The 20,419-nt window shown below is 40.2% G+C and overlaps 1 protein-coding gene across 1 annotated transcript in view; it reads left to right on the top strand.

Moving 5' to 3' along the window:
• FGD6 (FYVE, RhoGEF and PH domain containing 6) overlaps positions 1-20,419 on the top strand; it is an 82,510-nt gene that overhangs the window by 28,055 nt on the left and 34,036 nt on the right. Inside the window, exons 3-5 of the mRNA XM_075860107.1 lie at positions 10,555-10,693; positions 13,271-13,338; positions 13,434-13,464. Coding sequence (XP_075716222.1) covers positions 10,555-10,693; positions 13,271-13,338; positions 13,434-13,464 — 238 coding nt within the window. The remainder of the gene's footprint in view (positions 1-10,554; positions 10,694-13,270; positions 13,339-13,433; positions 13,465-20,419) is intronic.

The following is a 20,419-nucleotide window of genomic DNA, read 5'->3' as shown; positions in this document are numbered from 1 at the left end:
AAAAACGTATGACTCTTAGAATATGGCGAGAGAAAACAAAATTTCTTTGTATAAAAAATAAATTTTATTGTGAAAAGTTGTAAAACATAACAAAATAATATAAATTTGATATTGCCATAATCATACTGACCTGCTGAAATAAAGTTAACGTGTCATTTAGAGAGCACGGTAAATGCTATATTAAAAAAACCTCTTACAAACTATACAGGAATTGCTGTTTTTTGATCACCTAAGGCTCTGTTCACATCTGTGTTGGGGACCCGTTCTGACGTTCCGTCGACTACGCTATTGCATCTGGAAAAACGACTGATCTGGTGCATAATAGAGACAAACGGAAACCATGGGCATCGGATCCGTCACCATAGAAATCAATGGTGATGGAAACGGAAACCTCTTGAACGTCAGAATGGCACCCCAACGCAGATGTTAACAGAGCCTAACCTCCCAAGAAATGGATCAAAAAGTCGCATGTACCCCAAAATGGTATCAATAAAAAACTACAGCTTGTATCACAAAAAACAGTCTCGTATAGCGGAGTGTATGAAAAAAATAAAGTTATGGCTCCCATGAGGAGGGGATATAAAAAAACAAAAACATCCTGATGTGCAAGCCAGAGGGAAACATTTCTTCTGTTCCAAGAGGTGGTTATCAAAGCCCTAATAATTGGGAACCAGGAATTGTGCCAGGGCAACGCTTCCCCAGTAAAATTCCCTAAGATACAAAGGTGCAGAATGTGTTCTAAAAAGGGTATAAGAAGGGACACCATTTATCAGTGCATCACATGCCCCAAAAAATCTGGCTTGTGCATAAAGGAATGCCTCAAAGCGTACCACACCTTTATAGATTATTTTATTATTTATTTACGTCATTATTGTACTTTATTATGCCCTGATTAACTCTGCAAAGTTTACATATGCCCCCACACTGAAAAATTGAAATACTAGTAAAACCCCCAAACACTACTACCAAGCAAAACCTGCAATCCAAAAGCCATGTTGCGCTTCTTCCTTTCTGAGCCCTGCAGTGTGCTCAAACAGCAGTTTACGCCCACATATATGGCATTACCATACCCGGGAGAACCTGATTAAACATTTATGGGGTGTGTGTCTGCGGTGGCACGAGCCCGCCACGACATAATACACACCAGAATGGCATATCTGTAGAAAAATGAATAATTTGTTTTGCACCATCTGCTGTGTAATCATTTCAGGAAAACACCTGTCAAAATGCTCACTACACAAATACCTTGACGGGTGTAGTTTACAAAATGGAGTCACTTTTTGGGGGTTTCTTTTATTATTTCAGACCAGAACCGCTGCAATTGTGGGCCAACGCTGTGTAAATCCCCAAATTAGGCCTCAAATGCGCATTGTGCTCTTTTACACCTGATCCCTGTCCATATGTCAGGCAAAAGATTAGGGCCACATGTCAGGTGTTTCTAAAACCAGTCCGCACCGCATAATAATTAGAGTTGTCCTTTCACAGTGACACAAGCTAGGCAAAAGATAATGGGCGCTGAAACGTCTAATTTTACATTTTCACTTTGCAGCATCCACTGCGCCTTAATTTCTGGAAACCGCTTGTGGGGGTCAACGTGCTCACTACACACCTAGGTGAATACCTTGAGGGTTGTAGTTTTCGAAATGTGATTAATTCTGGGTAGTTTCCACAGTTTTGGTCCCTCACTGGCTTTGCAAATGCGACATGGTGTCTGTAAACCATTCCAGCAAAATGTATGCTTCCAATGCCAAATGGAGCCCCTTCTCTTCTGTGCCCTGCCGTGTGTCGAAACAGCAGTTTATGACCACATGTGGGGTATTGAAGTACTTGGGAGAAATTGCTTTACAAATGATGGGGTGCTTTTTCGTCTTTTTTTTTTTCTTGTGAAAATTTGAAATTTTAACCTAACACTGCATCTTAATTGATTAGATTAAATTTTCCTTTCTAATCTATGAAACATCTACACCCATAAATGTGTTCTTTAGGGGTGTCGTGTTTTTTTGGGGGGGGGTTTCTTATGTTTTGGCACCTCATGGCCTCTGCAAACCTATGGTGGTGCCTAGAAAACATCCTTCTAAAAGAAGCCAACAAAATCCACAAGGTGCTCCTTCATTTCTGAGGAGGGTGTTTCAGTCAAGTAGCACATTAGGGCCACGTATAGGATATTTTTATAGATTGCAGAATCAGGGCAAGGCCGGAGCTACAACTAGACTTTTTGTAGCACTACGGATTGATTTTTAACCATTGAGTGACAGCTGCAGTCCAAGATTGCATGCACTCAATACCTGGACTTCAATGCCAATAGTTTGCATAGTATTGCGATACTTTGCCAACAATAATATATTTAAAAAAAAGTTCTTCCATTTTCTGATGTAAGGCACGTGGTGTGATGAATGTTGAACCTCCATGTGCTTCACATTAATAGTAATTAACCCCATCATGTTCCTCAGTCATAATGGACAACATTGGGTTAATTTTAATGTTAGTCACATGGAGATTCAAAATTCCTAATACCTTGTGCCTCACATTTAATAAGTGAAAGAAGGCAGTTTTTATTTTATATTTTTTTAACAGCGTAAACCTCATAAATGACATTATACATTTGTTATTACAGTCGCGACGATACCGAATGTGTATTTTATGTATTGAGACTTATTTTAATGTTCATTGTAAAAAAAAAATATATTTTTTTTAAATTTAATTTAACATTACTTTTTTTTTTTCTTACTTTTTAATTTTTAAACTTTAATGTACTGGCATATATCTATATGCCAGTACATTAGCCTGAGTACTGATAGTACACAGGCAGTTGTTAAGACATACCTAAGTTTGCCCTAACAGGAAATATGGTCAGACAGCTCTGAGCTCCTTCAATGGACCTTGGGCTGTCTGCCCATATATGGTATGTCCCTCGATCGCGTCACAGGGACACGTCATTTACCCCTCGAATGCTTTGATCGCAGCATTCAGGGGAATAGCGGCGGAGATGAGAGGTTTCTGTGATCTCTGCCATTAGGCCCCATGCACACGAACGTAAAAACGCCCGTAATTACGGCACGTTTTTACGGGCCCATGGACTTCTATTGGCCACGGGTACCTCCCCGTATGCTTACGGGAAGGTGCCCGTGCCGTTGAAAAATATAGAACATGTCCTATTTCAGGCCGTAATTACGGCACGGGCAGGCCCATAGAAGTCTGTGGGGCTCCCGTAATTACGGGTGACTACGTGTGTGCACCCGTAATTATGGGAGCATTGCTAGGCGACGTCAGGGCATAGTCACTGTCCAGGGTGCTGAAAAAGTTAAACGATCGTCAGTAGCTCTTTCAGCACCCTGGACAGTGACTTCCGATCACAATATAGATCAATGTGTAAAAAAAATAGAAGTTCATACTTACCCAGAACTCCCTGTTTCTTCCTCCAGTCCGGCCTCCCGGGATGACGTTTCAGCCCATGTGACCGCTGCAGCCAATCACAGGCTGCAGCTGTCACATAGACTGACACGTCATCCAGGGTGGTCGGGTTGGATGTCGAAAGAGGGACGCGTCACCAAGACTACGGCCGGGTAAGTATGAATTTCTTTTGCTTTTACTAGGTAAAGGGCTGTCCCTTCTCTCTATCCTGCACTGATAGAGAGAAGGGGCTGCCGATTACTGCAGTGCAATTTTGCAGCGAAAATGTGCCCGTAAATACGGGTGAAATACTGGTGACACCGGACCCGTATTACGGGCACGGGTCCTTAAATACTGGTGCAATACGGGTCAAATACATGTGACAAAGGACCCGTATTTACGGGAGGAAAAAAATACGTTTGTGTGCGTGAGGCCTTGCACAGCTCTAATACAGCCATTGACCCACTCCTGACCATAAGTGCGCGCGTACAGTCAGCATGAGGTGATGCAGCCGGCGCTGCACTAATGAGCGGCGGCGCAGGCACTGAAGACAGAACATGGGGGTGTTTTGTAGTGCGGTCGCCATGTTCTGATCATTAGTGCAGCGCTGGTCACATCATATCCTGCATCAAACTACTAAATAATAATGCATCCAATACATCAGGTTTCTTTGCCAAGTACATATTTGTCTTTTTTTTTATTTTTTTTTATTGTTTTTATTATTTTAATAGAAAACAACATATTGTCGTCGCAAGCGACCCAGTGCATTTGAAAAGCATATACTGACGTGAGTCAGGCAAGTAGATACATTCAAACAGTACGCTGTCTTTGCCTATAAGCAGAACGAGTACTTATACATGACCTCAAGATGGTTTATTCACAAAGCAACAGACTAGGAGGGAGATCTTCTACTCAGACCTCCCCGTGGAAAGGAAGTTCCAGTGTGGCCATCAACACAACTGTCGCCTCCGTGCATATCTCGTCTCAGAAGGGGAATAGTCATGCACCCTAGACTGCGTATCAGCCACACAACCGTGGGCCATATTCGACAATCCAGTAAATAAAAAGAAAACAAACAGGGAATAACATCAGTTAATATCAAAAATAAAACCTCCATTGCCCGCCGCCTCTCCTGTTACCAAGTGGTGTCCCCCTATTCCTCCTTTTAGAAGTCTGTGTCATCCATCCCCTGTCCCCCACTACCTGCATATCACCATTTGACTCACAGTATTGGTATAAATGGAAGTCTTACAGCGGAGTATCCCCCACTAACCTCTGTTCCTGATACCGTGTCGTGGGTTGGAAGCATGTACGTATTTTATCCTTTATTCGTTGAGGTAATAAAATATGAAAACCCCCCCCCCCCCATATCTGAAAGAGCGTCTGGACCCTTTTCTCCTTCTGGTGGAAAGCCTCCACCCAATCCATCTTCATCATAAAATATAATTTGTCCAAGAAAACATGGAGATGCGGGGCCTGGGTGTGATTCCAGACCTGTAGTATGGCCTTAGGGGGGACGGACGCTTTATGTAATTTGTCCAATTCAAGCTGTTCAGCTTTTCCGCTGGCTATTTAAATAAAGATTTATTTTAATATTCCACAAGGAGTGCTGATCTTTTCCTCCTGGATATTGTAGTATGGCCTTCCTGTCTACTGCTGCCAGTAAATGTAGGATGTGAAGTTCATGTCTAGTATGGTCCTGTGTTCCTGTTTCCACATGTCCCAGTATTGCCCATTGGAAAGTCAAAGCGAACTGTCCAGTCATATTAGTCTTTGCAAAGTCTCCCCCAGAATTCCTGAATTTGAGGGCATGCCCACAAGAAATGGTATAAATTGGCTTCCGTCTGTCCGCATTTAAAAGTCAGAGGTCTAAAATATTCCCATCCTGTTACCCCTTTGAGGAGTAAGATATGCTCTATGAGTCACTTTAAGCCACATTTCCACATATCTTGCTGAGGACAAGAATTTGTATGCAAAAGTTGTGGCCTGAAGTATGACTGAAGGGGTTAATGACGGGTCATCAGCCACCCATTTAGCTAAGCCCAAGCTGGAAGTGCCATAATCTATGGAAGGGTGAAGAAATTTGTACAGTCTAGATATTCGGGCGGTGTGTGTTCATGGCTCTAGTATCATTGATCTAAAAGAGTATGTCCATTCATCTGGCGAGATACGGCTCAGCACCGTCTGCGCATAACTCTGTGCCTGTAAATAGTTAAAGAAGGGGAGGGAGATGTGTGGATATTTAATTTGTAAATCCTGCAGAGAGAGTATTGTATGAAGCGTGGGATGCACAAGGGCCCCCAAGGAGTTAATACCATTATTATCCCAGGCAGTGAAAATATGATGTGAGTTACCCCGTTGGAACTTCAGGTTCCTGACCAGGGTAAACACTGGTGACAACTGGGTGTCTAGGTGCAGCATATGACGGATCTTGTGCCAAGTCGAGATTATAAGCGGGTTGGTCCCAGACTCAATGGGTAGCATATCATATGGGAGGTGTAGAAGGTTTATAAGGGAGATCCCTGGAGTGAAAGACTGATCCACCTGAGGGGTGGTATAATATGAGGTGCCTAAGTACATATTTTTCATGCTGTGAATCCCTGAAAACAGGGTAAATTTGGCTGTAGGACTGACACAAATAGGAGTTCTACTAAATGACTGTTAGTACTCTAATACAACAGCCTTTCATGCCACACATATATCTTCCATGCTGTGATTCCCTGAATGCAGGGTTAATGTGAGTGTGGGACTGATGAATATAGGAGCTAAACCAAATGACGAACTGGTAATGCTCTTAACACAACAGTCCCTCCTGTCACTAGCATCTGTATGTTAATAAACCACCATAAGAAATATCTGCTATAGACTATTAATGTAAAATGAGCAAGCACTGAATGACTTGAATGGTGCTTTATAATCATTTTCTTTAAGCTCTCTACTTCTAAACATACCCACTATTGGGGTAATCGCGAATACGAGCATATCCCATGGACTAGGGACCTCCGTCATTTATTTATATGTGAACTTTTTTTAAGTCACCATTTTTGTTGATTTTTAAAGCATACTCCATAAGTTATTTATTAATATTAGTGGATACCCTATTCCAGTGATTACGTTTTTCCACGGGTCTATAGAACCAATTTTTGGTTGATAACCAGTGATTATTTTCACTAACATATAGACCCCTCAAAGCCACTTTAAAAAAAATTTGGGTGCAATTAAAGTTTTGAACATTTTCTTGAAAATGAAATTTGCCTAACGTTCTAAAATTTCGAAAAAGGATGATCAAAAAAATGATGCCCGCATAAAGTAGACCTATGGGAAATGTTAATTAGTAACTCCTTTGTGTTGTATGGTTATCTGTATTACAAGCAGAGAAAATGAAAAATGTTTTTTAAAAAAAAATGCACATTTTTGATAAATCTAGGTATTTCTCACAAACCATGAATTCAATTTCTACTAGCATAAAATGTGTCAAGAAAACAATCTCAGAATCACTTGGATAAGTAAATGTGTTTCAAAGTGATTACCACATAAAGTGACACATGACAGATTTGAAAAATGTGGTTCTGTCAGGAAGGTCAAAACTGGCTGCAGCGGTAAGGGTTAATGCCATGGAAGTAAACCATGCAGGATCCCATTGAATGACTGCAAGCACAAATCAAGAAGAAGTAGAAATTTATACAGAATGTATACTGGAAAGTTGTATCGTTTTTTATTATTATAAAATGAATAACCTTTATTTGCTGAAATCATAATGCCCCTTTAGCTGTAAGTGGGTACAAATATAAATGATGGGGTTGTACAGGATTAGGAAAAAAAACAAACCATGGATGCTTTCTTAAAAAAAAATGCTTTAGTGGAGCTAAGCTGCCATCCCACACACGACCTGTGGACAGGTAAGGCACTGTTTTCTGGGTGAAAGCAGTCGTGTTTTTTTTTTGTTTTTGTTTTTTAATCCTGTACAACTTCTAGAGTGTGTTTTTTGTTTGGAATTTCAGTTATATATTCCATAAGTAAAGACTCTCACCTGAGGGCCCAATGTGATTTTAAAGGGGTTCTCTGAGACCATAACATTGATGGCCTATCTTTAGGATATGCTATCCGTGTTTGATAGCTGCTAGGAATCCGATTTGCAGTACCAGTCCTAGCCGTCTGTTTGGATGAGCGACTGTGCCTTTGTAAACCATGAAGGGAACATGGTGCTTGCATGAGCGCCGTGGACCCTTCATTATGCAAATTGCTGGGGGTCCAGTAGATCACACCCAGGTGATTTAATATTTGTGTTTTAGTCTTAGGAAAAGCCTAAATGTTATAGTTTTGGAGGACCTTGTGCTCTTACACTTTTGGGGATAAAGAAAAATTCACTTTTGCGTGAAAGGAATGGCTCAATAGCAAATACATTTTTGTACCCCAATATTTTATTCACTAATCTCTTCCTACTTCCCTACTTACATTTGGTCTTACGGTAAATAATGGCATTGTGTTTCTTTTGTTCCTTATCTTTTTTACACTGTTCATTGTATTGATAAGACCTGTTCTTTGATTGACTTTACTATTTTTTCAGAACCTTCACTAAAAACTAAAATGAGCAAAAAACCCCCAAAAAAACAACTATTTAAACAAGGCTGACTAAATACCTCTGTAAATCTTGGATGTAGCACTTCTTCAGCAGGCCATTGCATTACAGGAAAATTAAAGGGGTTGTCCAACTTCTGACAACTGACCGGATAGGTCATCAGTGTGGGTCCAACACCCGGAACCCTCACCGATAAGTCGCTCCGGTGGACTGTGGGCACCGGATGTTATGGCACATAATGCTGTGTACGGAGCCCGGAAACAGTTGGCTCCATACATAGCATAGCGGCCGTGCTGCAGGTCTGCTCTATTCACTTGAATAGGAGCAGTACTGCAGCTCGGCCGCTATTCCGTGGCCGGAGCTAACTGCTTTCGGCTTGTATGTCCAGTGCACGGAGGCACCGAACCAGCTGATCTGTGCAGGACCCGGGTGTCGGACCCCCACAGATCACGTACTAATAACCTATCCGGTCAGAAGCTGGAAAACCCCTTTAAGTATTACCGGTTGGGTAACAAACCTGATCACTTATTGGCTTCCCTTACTAAATCTTTAAGAATTCTGTAAAATCTCCTATACCAGATTTTGAGGCTAAACTGCTGCCCTTACCCCAAGAGTTAAATTACATATTTATTGAATAGAGAAAAGGTAAAAGTTCGCCATAAAAAGTAATCGGTCATAATGACAGGCCCCTTTAACTCAGAGAATGTTCCGGATAGTCTAAATAAAACGTCAGCCAGTGGAGTTGCATCCGCTGAATGGTACACCAACCTCCGCTTCAGGGCTCCTGAACAGACAGTGTGCTGTACGCAAATTGCTACGTTGCGGAGTAGCCCAAATTTACCTCTGTTTGACTTGGCATTAGACCCCTCTTCCGTTTATTGGAAAACTTTCCCTCTTTCATTGGTAGAGCAATATTTTGTGTGAGGCGCCTGCACATTATAGCACATTAGATGTTTTTAAAATTAGGCAGTCATAAAAAACATATAGTATTTTTTGTGGGCCATGTGTTCTAGTTTTTGCAAGGTGGATGCGTGCCTATCTATGTGACTATTTAACAGATTGCTGATCTATTCATCTGCTCTAGTCCTGAATCTGGATTTCTGACTACATCCCGATCAGACATTTTGGTACCACATATTGCAGCCTTGGTTTGGCTTTTGGTCTGGCTGTGACCTGACATCTGTGATTTGCCCTATTGAATTTCTTTCCTTGAAAGTTTTTTTGTATGTAATAAATTTCAGGTTGTTTGGCTGAAGAGAACTTCCTCAAGGATATAACTTTTGGTTTGCACGCCACTAAAGTTGGGTGATCATTTTTAAGTCCGTTTCATATATGACATATTTCTCATACTTACTGCTGCTCTGAATTCATAAGTTCATGTTCTAATCCCATGCAAGTGTGGTTCTTACCGTGCATGTTCCTGTAGTCCCAGGTAGGCCTTCAGAGCTTCCGCTCCTTTTGTACAGTACACTAGATTAGGGTAAAGCATGCTATATAAATTATAATGGTAATTTCATTAGAAGCTGTTGGGCTCGTTTTATTGGGTGGTATCATTTTACCAAGAATTGAATAAACACAGTTAATATGTTGTCTCCCTAAAGTCTGCTGACATTTATACACACACACATACAGTGCCTTCACAATTCAAAGACCGAATCCCTTCTCTATATTTGAAATTATTTAATGTTTTATGAAGGTATTATAATTTTCAACCTTTCACTATTCCTAAATTTGAAGATAACTTTACCATGAACTCAGTTGTCAGTATGGAAAACTCTGCCTTTTTTAAAGGGTAACCGTTTTAAAAATGTTTTTGACCTGTCCGTGACATGTCAGAAGTTTTGATTCGTGGTGGCTCTGGTGCTGAGATCTCTACTGGTCACTGGTACCAAAACAGAGATTTTTCAAGACTAATTCCTATGCTCCTTTAGCTGCTGTCGGCTTTTTGGAGCTATTTTTGGAGAGCAGTGAAGTTTAATACAGTTTACTGGAACTTAAAAATTACTAGTAAAGATAATGGAAGCTTTTAATGTGGGCTTGTTCAAGGGCAGCATTGTTTGGGCACAGGACTGGTCTATTAGCCCAAACTGCACCAAAAATATTGTGCAGTATAGCTAATAAAAGGTTTCAAAGAATACAGCATACTGATAAGTATAAGTCCGCTGTATTCATGAGGGGAGAGCTCCCGCCACGGCCACTCTTAGCCTGTCAGTCACTCGTGAGCAGGGCGAAGGGGCGCTCCCCTTATGAATACATTGGTCTTGTTACTAGGCGTTCGCTGTATTCTTTGATAGCTGCTATTATCCAAAGGGAACAGTAGTTTTTTATGCAGTTTGGGCTAAGAGTAGACTGGACCTGTCCCCCCTACTATTCTGCAGGATAGCATTCTGTAGTGACAAACACATTAAGTTCTCTGTGGCCAGACATTAGGCCGCAGTAGCAAATTTCTAGGTACACTGGCTACTGAGTTCTGTCTTTTTGTGTCATCATTTCCATGACTTCTGCTGGGTTATCAATGGAGAAAAAAGAATTATATAAGCTATCTAGCATGATCTTCATATTTTTCTGCATTTTGTCATATGCAGTGAGCCATCACAAGAAGATCCTGATGATGACTTGGGTCTTGTTCACTCTGATGAAGAGGAAATTATCAATAGCTCAGATGAAGAAGACTTCAGCTCAGACTCTAGCAAGACTGATCTTGATAACCTGGATAACAAAGTGGTATGTAGACTTGTGATTCATAGTAAACATGTTTTGCCAAATCAAAATCTTTACGCGTGACTAAAGGCTTAGTATGGTTTTAACCTTGTGACTCACGTTTCTGGTGTCCTCTCTGACACTGCTTATGTGGTTTCCACTTTTCCTAATAAAGCCAGCACCTAATAGATCAATATGCAGTCTTTACCTAGACATTGAAATAAACTGCAGTGAAACCTTGCTAGATTTAGCTGATCCTTTGAATGACTGGATTTCTATTTGTTTGTTTGTTACCTAAATGTATGGCTAAGGTATGTGTCTTATTTTTGAGTAATCTTGAACTATATAATGGAAAATGGATGATATTTATCTGAATCTGTTTGCTAAACAGATTTATGTTCAGTTAGCATTCTGTTTTAAAAGTTACTGCTGACTAGAATATACTGTACTGCATTACTACTTTATTTACTATACATATTTTGATTGAATTGTGTGAGCCCACCTGCCACGACAAGGTGACTTCGTAAAGCTAGGTCCCTTCAGTAAATATTCTACCTGTACAATAGGAGACTCGCCTCTCACTTGGGCCTAGGCCTACAAAATTAACTCTAGGTTGGTAGCAACCTGCTCTATTCTCTTATTAAAAAAATAGCCTTAAACATGTGGGAGGAGTGTAAGTTACCTCCCCCAAATGTACAATGTGAGGCTGGGTTCACACAACCTATTTTCAGGCGTAAACTAGGCGTATTATGCCTCGTTTTACGCCTGAAAATAGGGCTACAATACGTCGGCAAACATCTGCCCATTCATTTGAATGGGTTTGCCGACGTATTGTGCAGACGACCTGTAATTTACGCGTCGTCGTTTGACAGCTGTCAAACGACGACGCGTAAATGGACTGCCTCGGCAAAGAAGTGCAGGGCACTTCTTTGCCACGTAATTTGAGCTGTTCTTCATTGAACTCAATGAAGCACAGCTCAAGATTTACGAGCGTCTCAGACGGCTCACAAAATGCGAGGAGGAGCATTTACGTGTGAAACGAGGCAGCTGTAAACAGTCTGTCTTTTCACACGTAAATGCCTCTCATCGTGTGAACATACCCTAAAAGGCACTCGCATCAGATTTGCACCAGCCCATGGATTTCACTTTGTTAGGAGGTGTTGACTAAATATGTTTATTAGAATATACAGTACTGCTCTATAAATAATTTCATACCTCCTAAGAAAAAGATCTATCCAGAAAAACCTGGTCTTTTCCCCCCTCCATATAGTCCTGAAATATATAATTGTTGAAAACACTTTGAAAAAGTAAATTGTCATACAAAACAATGGTTGAATGTCTATTCATTTGTGGAACAGCACCAGGTTTTCCCTATGCAGGTCTCAAAGACAAAATTAGTTGCTAGCTTCCCATTATAATATTTATTCATTAAGATAATGAATACAAATTTGTATAATTCATTCCTTTTCATAATAAATCATTTGACCATTTTGTTTTTTTTACTGTATGAAATATTTATAAAACTTATTTTTTCCACGTATTTTTAGAAAACTAATATGAATTAATAGGAATATTTAATTTGAATACATAAAGCTAGCAAATAATAGCACAGCTGACAGCTGTGTTATCCATACCACTGGCCCAGGTCCAAAAAATTCTTGCAATGATTACGCCAAAGTCTATTCCCTTTTTTCCCATTTCGTACAGGAATTGCTTTAAGTTTTAAAAATGAAACTTTACAAGATGCTGAGATATGTGCAAAAATAACAAATGCATTTCCCTTTGCTAAATGAATAATACAGAGTTTTGTACATGGAGTATAAGCTTTGATTCTTTTTCTTATTCCGCTAAATTGAACTTACATTTTTCTTCAGAGATTTGTTATGGGATTCTCCTCTTCGTTTGTGCCAATTTTTCTTCAGAGCCTACCTGTTCATAGGCTCCTCAGCAATGGCAAATCAGGGAGGGAGGAACCTATGTGAAAATCGTATCACCCTCTTATCCTGCAAGAAGGATTGAGGGATACAGTTTCCAAGTTCTCCTCTTCCTGATATGGGTGGGTTGTGGTGGTGTGAACTAGCAACAGAAGGTAGTGCACTATTTTGATTCCTACTATGGGGGCCATCGTGTGTGTGTGTGTGTGTGTGTGTGTGTGTGTGTGTGTGTGTGTGTGTCAGTCCAAAAGCAGATAAACACAGCACTCCAACATACCATAAATTAGGCCATGTGCTAGTTTCCAGGGGATGAATCCGTTCCCAAATTTCAATATAAAGCGACCATAGAACAATAGTAACCGCACCAGCACTATATTCCCCTGGCTGTCTCACCAACTAGGCAGAAATCACAGCCTCCAAACATAACTTGTAGCCAACAGACAATCTTTGTATTATGCTTTAGGAACTATTTCCAATTCTTTCTTGCAGAATGCATCCTGTTCAGAAATCTTCCTATGATGTGATCTACTTACAAATGTTCAATAATAATTTAGTTTCTTAAATAATTTATGGTTAATTTGAAAGTTGCCTTTATGTATAGGTAAACAGTTATTTGAACGTCAATAAATAGCAAATTTTTTTATCTGTCACTTTATTCACAAAACAGGAAAAGAAGCCAAGACTGAAGACCAAGATTTATTACATTGCCAAGGAGATCATGAGCTCAGAAAAAGTGTAAGTACAAAATGTAGACATGTATTTGCTTCTTTTTGTCAAATTTTTTTTTCTATAACTGACTATATTCTTTAACTATATATATTTTTTAACAGGTTTGTTGATGTCCTTAGGCTTCTGCATATAGTAAGTACGATACTCTGCACAATTCCTGTAATTGTCTATTATACAGACCCTTTCTACAAAATTCTGTCATGTATTATTAGTTTTCTTCATGTCCCTCAATGAATTAATTTAAAAAACAACACCCTAAAACTAGCCATAAACCACCTTTTATACCCACATTCAGTCATACAGTATGTTCTTCAAACTCTGAAGTAAAGAGAGGTGGGCATGTTGTGTGTCTCTTCAGTGGAGCCCGGTTTATGAATTTGTGGTCCCTGACTGTAAATGAGCAATATCTTTTATTTAGTTGTGCCATCGTTGGTGCTATTTAGGACATTTAGCAATAGCATACCCTGGTCTTGGAATAAGCAGACCATAACAAAACTAAACCTAATCATGGCAAACCCACAACATTTTTGCCAAAATTACAAAACTGTAGCAAAAAAGCACCCCCCAAAAAAGCACAAAAACGGGGAAAAAAATCTTGCGTAAATAAACCTTATATAGGCCCAAAGATCCTGAGACATTACATAAAAACCTCTAAAAATTGTCTGTATAAAGATGTCATTTGAGTCCGCCTTGCAGTCTGGGAGGAGACAGCTGCTGTTGAGTTTGCGGAGACTGTTGGCTTATCACTAGTATTACATCAGGAGGAAATCCAGAACGGCTGAGGAAGTAGAGTGCTTGTAAATATAATAAAGTTTATATAAAGCTTTAAATCCCTCACAACAGCTGCAAAAGGTGTAATGCTAATGCCATTACTGAAATTACAAAAATACAGACCAGTAACTACCTCTGCAAGTGTGCAGTCAATCTGTCTACAGCACATACAGTATGTGTAGTTACTGTAAATGTTCAGTGTGTTTTATTAAAAACTCCTTTTGAGGGATGCTGTTTATCTCAGTGAATTTTAAGTTATGTACGAGGTGCGTCCCAAAAGTAATAATGTTTTTTTACGCTCCCCATGAGGGCTACTTGAGTAAAGTGGGGATGGAGGTTGTTGCGGCGGTATCAAGTATACAGCCAGACCATCCTCGGTTGAGCCAAAGCCTTTTGAAGTGTCGGTACGTTACAAAAGTGCATCGCCCCCCGCCCCCCGTTAAGCAATCAAATTTTGAGTGAAACTTGGAAAAACAGCTTCAGAAACCTCAGAGATCCTGAAGACAGCGTATGGGAAAGCTGCTTTGTCGTCAGTCCAAGTTATCAGATGGCACAAGGCCTTCAAGGATGGCAGGGAAGCCGTTGATGAACAGTGCTCAGGGCGACTTTAAACGTCAAGAACCAATGAAAACGTGGCCATTATCCAGGCTGATCTGGATCAGGACCGATGTTTAAATGTCAAACTAATCGCAGAAACATCCAGGGCTCTGAACAACCGCTCACATGAAGACTTTCCAGCACTTCTACAAAGAATGGCAGTGTCGCTGGAATCGTGTTCAGCCCCAGTTGACTTACTTTGAAGGTGATCGAGCCTAATTGTATGTTTTTTGAATAAAAGGATTTTTTTTGGAAATCGTCGTTCTTTTTGGGACGCGCCTCGTAATGCTGAATTAGTCAATGGGATGATTGTTCTCAATCTCTTCATCCATCACTCTAGTGGCTCAAGGAAAATAAAACTAAAACAATAAAGTAAGATGCACTATATTTTATTTAAAATGTAGATAAAAAAAACAGATTGAAAACTGATGTATTTTATTCGCTTTCTAACCCATTTACTGTATCAAAACAAAATATACTCCTCCGCATTGAAATCGCAACACCAAAAAGGAAAAGTTTTGGAATTGTGGCAATCACCGAAATTATTAAAAAATGGAAACAAAATATTCCAAACATCTTGATTTATTCAGTATTGGGTATTAATCCTTGTGCAGAAATACACACACTTACATGCCTTTGCATGCTATCAATGAGGATATTAATGGTTGTCTGAGGAATGTTATGCCGTGCTGAAATGCACTTGGGCATGCAAATCATCAAGTTTAGATGCTGGCAGCTCCCTCTGCAATTGCCAACCAATGATGTCCCAGATGTGCTCGATGGGAGACAAGTCCGAAGACACTGCAGCCCATGGTAGCATGTTTAGGACACACAGGCTGCTCACCGTAGCATGAGCAACACGCGGGCCTGGCGGACACTTTGGAGGAATGCCATACCACTGGTTCCACGACAAAATCAATGTAACGCCGAGCTATTAGTTTACCTGAAATTAAGACAAGAGGGGTTTGGCTACTGTACATTATGCTACCCCACAATCTAGGGTGTAGGACCGGTGTTGATGTTCCCTTGTGAAGGCCTCTTCATGGCGTTGCCCACGTGGTCTTCAGACCAATCTCCGGCTATCATTGCATCCAAGACAAAAGCAGGTCTCATCACTGAAGAGGATAGACCTCCATTCCAGCCTCCATTGCTGTCTTGCTGTGCACCATGATAGACTTTGAGAGCTGTAGCGTGTGGTCAATTTAACTGGACATCTGGCTCGTAGCCCATTGTTGTGCAAATGCCTTCTGATGGTTTGTGTTGACACTTGTTGCCGCCCTAGTCTTGCGATGCGACATCCAATTTCACTTGCAGCACAGAATAGATCACTACGTGCCATTCTTCAGACGATCCGTCCGTGCAGAGGTTCACCTCCGTGCACCTCTTGCTGTCATTCCAGTTCGTTGTTCTCCCAACCTCCGGGACACACACACTGAATGGTGCCGGCATCTCGGCCTAGTCGTGTAGCAATCCCTTGAGGGATAATCAAGGTCTCTCAGTTCAAGGATTCTGTCCCTCTCAGATTGCGATAACTGGCACGTTGACTAACAGGAGGCATCACACAATCATCCCACACTACTTGATCCGATTTTTAAGGTTTCAGGTGGCTAACAAACTTTTGCTTTCAAGGTGCTTAAAAATGTGATCATTTGCTGATCTTAGCGACACCTGCTATTTCCTCGTTTTGAATAATCTTACGGCTTGCCCTTGGTGTAGCAATTTCGATGTTGAGGAGTGTATAACATTAATGGTGTATGGTTGAGATAAAAATAAAATAACGAAAACCGCATGCGGTTTGACTACAATTTGATATGCTTTACGGTGCAGTTGCGTTTTTACTTCAAACGCATATAGTAAAATTACTGAGGGTACTTGAAAGGTGTCAGATATTTTAGATTACCAGACCGTCATAGAAAAGTTTAGACCATTCAGTAAAAGTCCATAAAATGTAAGGCTCGGTTCACATCTCGTTACTTTCGGCATGTGAACTGGAAAAGCTCCCTGTGCATTTGTCAAATTCACCTGAATCCTTTTGTCTTTTTGCCCTCTGCCAGGGTGGTATTCGCCTGAAATCAGTTTTTTTTATACAGTGAACCAAAGGCCAATGTATGTTCCCCTTTGACTATACAGTGGCGTACATCGGGGAAAGCTTCCGACATGTACCACCGACCCATACAAAAACCAAATGTGAACAGAGCCTTAAACATGTATTTGGCTGCAATCACTGTTATTTAGTCAGAAGAATTTCCCTTTGGTCTTGTGAAATTCCACATTCTATTGTAATTTTGTGCTGGAAACAAGTATCAGATTATCCTATTTCCTAGATTATCAGATGCTGAATTAAAGGAATTGTATCAGGTGCATGTATGGTTGTATGCAGTCACATATAAGGATATGCATAATATCAAAAATACGTAGTCCACTACTCTAATCAAAGGGAAAATACATACACAATAGGGTAAATAAAATCTACAACCGTATGGAACATCCCCCTAAGAGTATAGATATTTTGTTCAATGTTGTAGTGTAGATATTTAATTCTAGATTTGCAGCAATACATTCTTGCAGGAAACAAGTACAAATGCGAGGTTAGCCATTCACCTTTCCTGTTTTTCAGGAAACGCTGGCGATTTTTAATTTTTCTTTCCCTGCTGAAACCACAGAAAGAACAATCTTACATTTAAATCCCCCAAGTCCCTATTAAAATGAAGGAAAACATGGTGGTATAGATTTGTATACGTATTGTGAAATGTAAGCGAGCTGTCGTAGAAGTATATAATAAAGGAGCCAGTGTTATGTTCGAGGTATTTATCGTTCTGGGGAATAGATGGTGTGTAGGCGAGTCAAGGCATGCAGATAACCTGCTTCAATTGTAAATTGCAAATCCACATCTGTTAATGTTTTCATACAGGAAAAGCCTAGCAAAAATATACATGTACAATTCATATCTTCACAGCCCTTACAGATTTTAAAAAAAAGGAGTATTCTAAAATGTAATATTGTTATGTTCTAAATTTGAATGCACATACATTTGTTTTGATGTGTACATCTTATTTCCTAATTTTCTCAACAATCCCATACTATGTGATAGCCCCCTCCTCAAAGTTGTTTTGATCGTAGAGGGTCCAGCTGTTAAGGCCAGTGGAAGCAGCCATCGAATGTTAATTTGCCCCTAGACGGTGATGCATTACATAATGCCCATTGAAATCGGTGGGCCATCCGTGGTTCTGGCTAATAGAGAAGGGTCCTAAAGCGAGCATTCCTCTCTATAAAGTGGTTGCCTAAAGTAAAGAACCAGCTTGGAAATTTCTTTCACGAATAGCATAGTTTGCAATTGCCTAATATAGAGATATGCATATAGCGAACATGCTTCTCTGTTCGATGTACATGGTCTCTATGTATAGATAATGCTTAGTATTCATACTGTTGCGTTCTTCATGTGCGGATTTCATCCCTGTTATTCCGTATGCAATTAACATTGGAATTGCTCCCTTTGCCGGCCTGATCCCTGTAGGTCTCCAATGAATTTCACGTTGTCTGCTGACTATATCTGGGCCAAATGGCCCTTCATTACAAAACACGCAACACAATGTGCATTTCTTAAAGGATCTTGAAACCATATAATAAACATGTCGGACTAGGCTAGTCACATATAACAAAAAGAAACATTGAAATAAATTATAAGGGTATGTTCACACGGGCTATTTTTGGAAATTTTAGGGCCGTAAACGCCCGAAAAACTGCAGAAAAATCAGAAGCAGAACGACTCCAAACATCTGCCCATTGATTGCAATGGCAAAAATGGCGTTCTGTTCCGATGGGCCTTTTTTTTTTTTTTTTTTTACGTGGTCGTTTTGAATAACGACCATGTAAAAAATCTGCTGCGAAAAAGTAGTGCAGGTCACTTGTTGGGCCGTTTTTGGAGCTGTTTTTCATTGACTCAAAAACTACCGCAAAAAACGCAGCGAAAATCGTGAGTGGCTTAAAAACTGAAAATTAGGAGCGGTTTTCCCTTGAAAACCGCTCCGTATTTTCAGATGTTTTTGAGTTTGCGTGTGAACATACCCTGAGGCTGGATTCACACGAGCATGTTCAGTCCGTAAAGGACGGAACGTATTTCGGCCGCAAGTCTCGGACCGAACACACTGCAGGGAGCCGGGCTGCTAGCATCATAGTTATGTATGACGCTAGGAGGCCCTGCCTCTCCGTGGGACTACTGTCCCGTACTGAAAACGAGAGGAGAGGCAGGGACTCCCAGCGTCGTACATAACTATAATGCTAGGAGCCCAGCTCCCTGCAGTGTGTTCAGTCCGGGACTTGCGGCCGAAATACGTTCCGTCCTTTACGGACCGAACATGCTCGTGTGAATCCAGCCTAACTGTGCAGTATAATGAAGTAAATAGTAACCTCTCCATCCCCACTAGAAACCGTCCGACTCCTGTTCCAGAAAGAAACTCTCTTTCAGCCCTTTCCCTCATGTTATTCTAGTTCACTTTCAACCTGCCCAAAGAACCCTTTACGTTTTCCAAAAGATTCCACTTTGTCAATGTGAATGGAGTCATAATTTGTGTAATCTCTTCTACTGTAAGATGTCGTGTAACAAAGGCCATCCCCTTTCTAAAGAAATGTGTGGTTTGCTTTTCTGCTCCTCTTTCCGTCTCATCTCTTTCTAAATACAATAATTTCTTTATTTGCTCTAATATTTCCTGCAGAGCCAGGGTTGCCAACCACCATATTTATTTTTTTCTGGATAAGTTGGCCCAAAATCACAGACAAACCTAAATTTTTACGGACTGTTTTTGAAAATTGAGAATAACCTGTTTCTTGAACTTAAAACATTAATATAACCAGGTTAGATATGTTAATTGTGAATTAGAAAGTGCTAAAAATTAAAAATTATAATAGGTTCAGGTCAATTGTGCATTTTTCTTTTTGTAATGGTCTTATTCAGTTCAAGGCTGCAGCACTAAAACGTGCAGACAATACGTACTCTGCTCTAGGAAGATCGGTGCAATTAAAAAAGAGTGCGACATGGATCACCGGAGATATAGCTACATACTACATATACACGCACTAAACACACACACACACACACACACACACACACCCACATATACATAGCATACATACTGCACACACACACACACACACATACATACATACATACATACTGCCCACACAATACATGTACACACTATACTGTACATGCACACATACATGCATACATGCACGCATACATACTGCACACACAGTGCATACATGCATACATACTTCACACATACATGCATACATACTGCATACATACATACTGCATACATGCATACATACTGCACACATACATTCATACTGCACACATACATACTGCACACATACAGTGAAGGAAATAAGTATTTGATCCCTTGCTGATTTTGTAAGTTTGCCCACTATCAAATACATGAACAGTCTAGAATTTTTAAGCTAGGTTAATTTTACCAGTGAGAGAGAGATTATATATATAAAAAAAAAAAAGAAAATCACACATTATATATATTATATATATTTATTTGCATTGAGCACATAGAGAAATAAGTATTTGATCCCTTTGGCAAACAAGACTTAATACTTGGTGGCAAAACCCTTGTTGGCAAGCACAGCAGTCAGACGTTTTTTGTAGTTGATGACGAGGTTTGCACACATGTTAGATGGAATTTTGGCCCACTCCTCTTTGCAGATCATCTGT

This window comes from Rhinoderma darwinii, chromosome 3, assembly GCF_050947455.1.
Source record: "Rhinoderma darwinii isolate aRhiDar2 chromosome 3, aRhiDar2.hap1, whole genome shotgun sequence".
NCBI lineage: Eukaryota > Metazoa > Chordata > Amphibia > Anura > Rhinodermatidae > Rhinoderma > Rhinoderma darwinii.
Note: the sequence above shows the minus strand (reverse complement) of the source record. Positions and strands in the feature narration are given on the sequence as shown.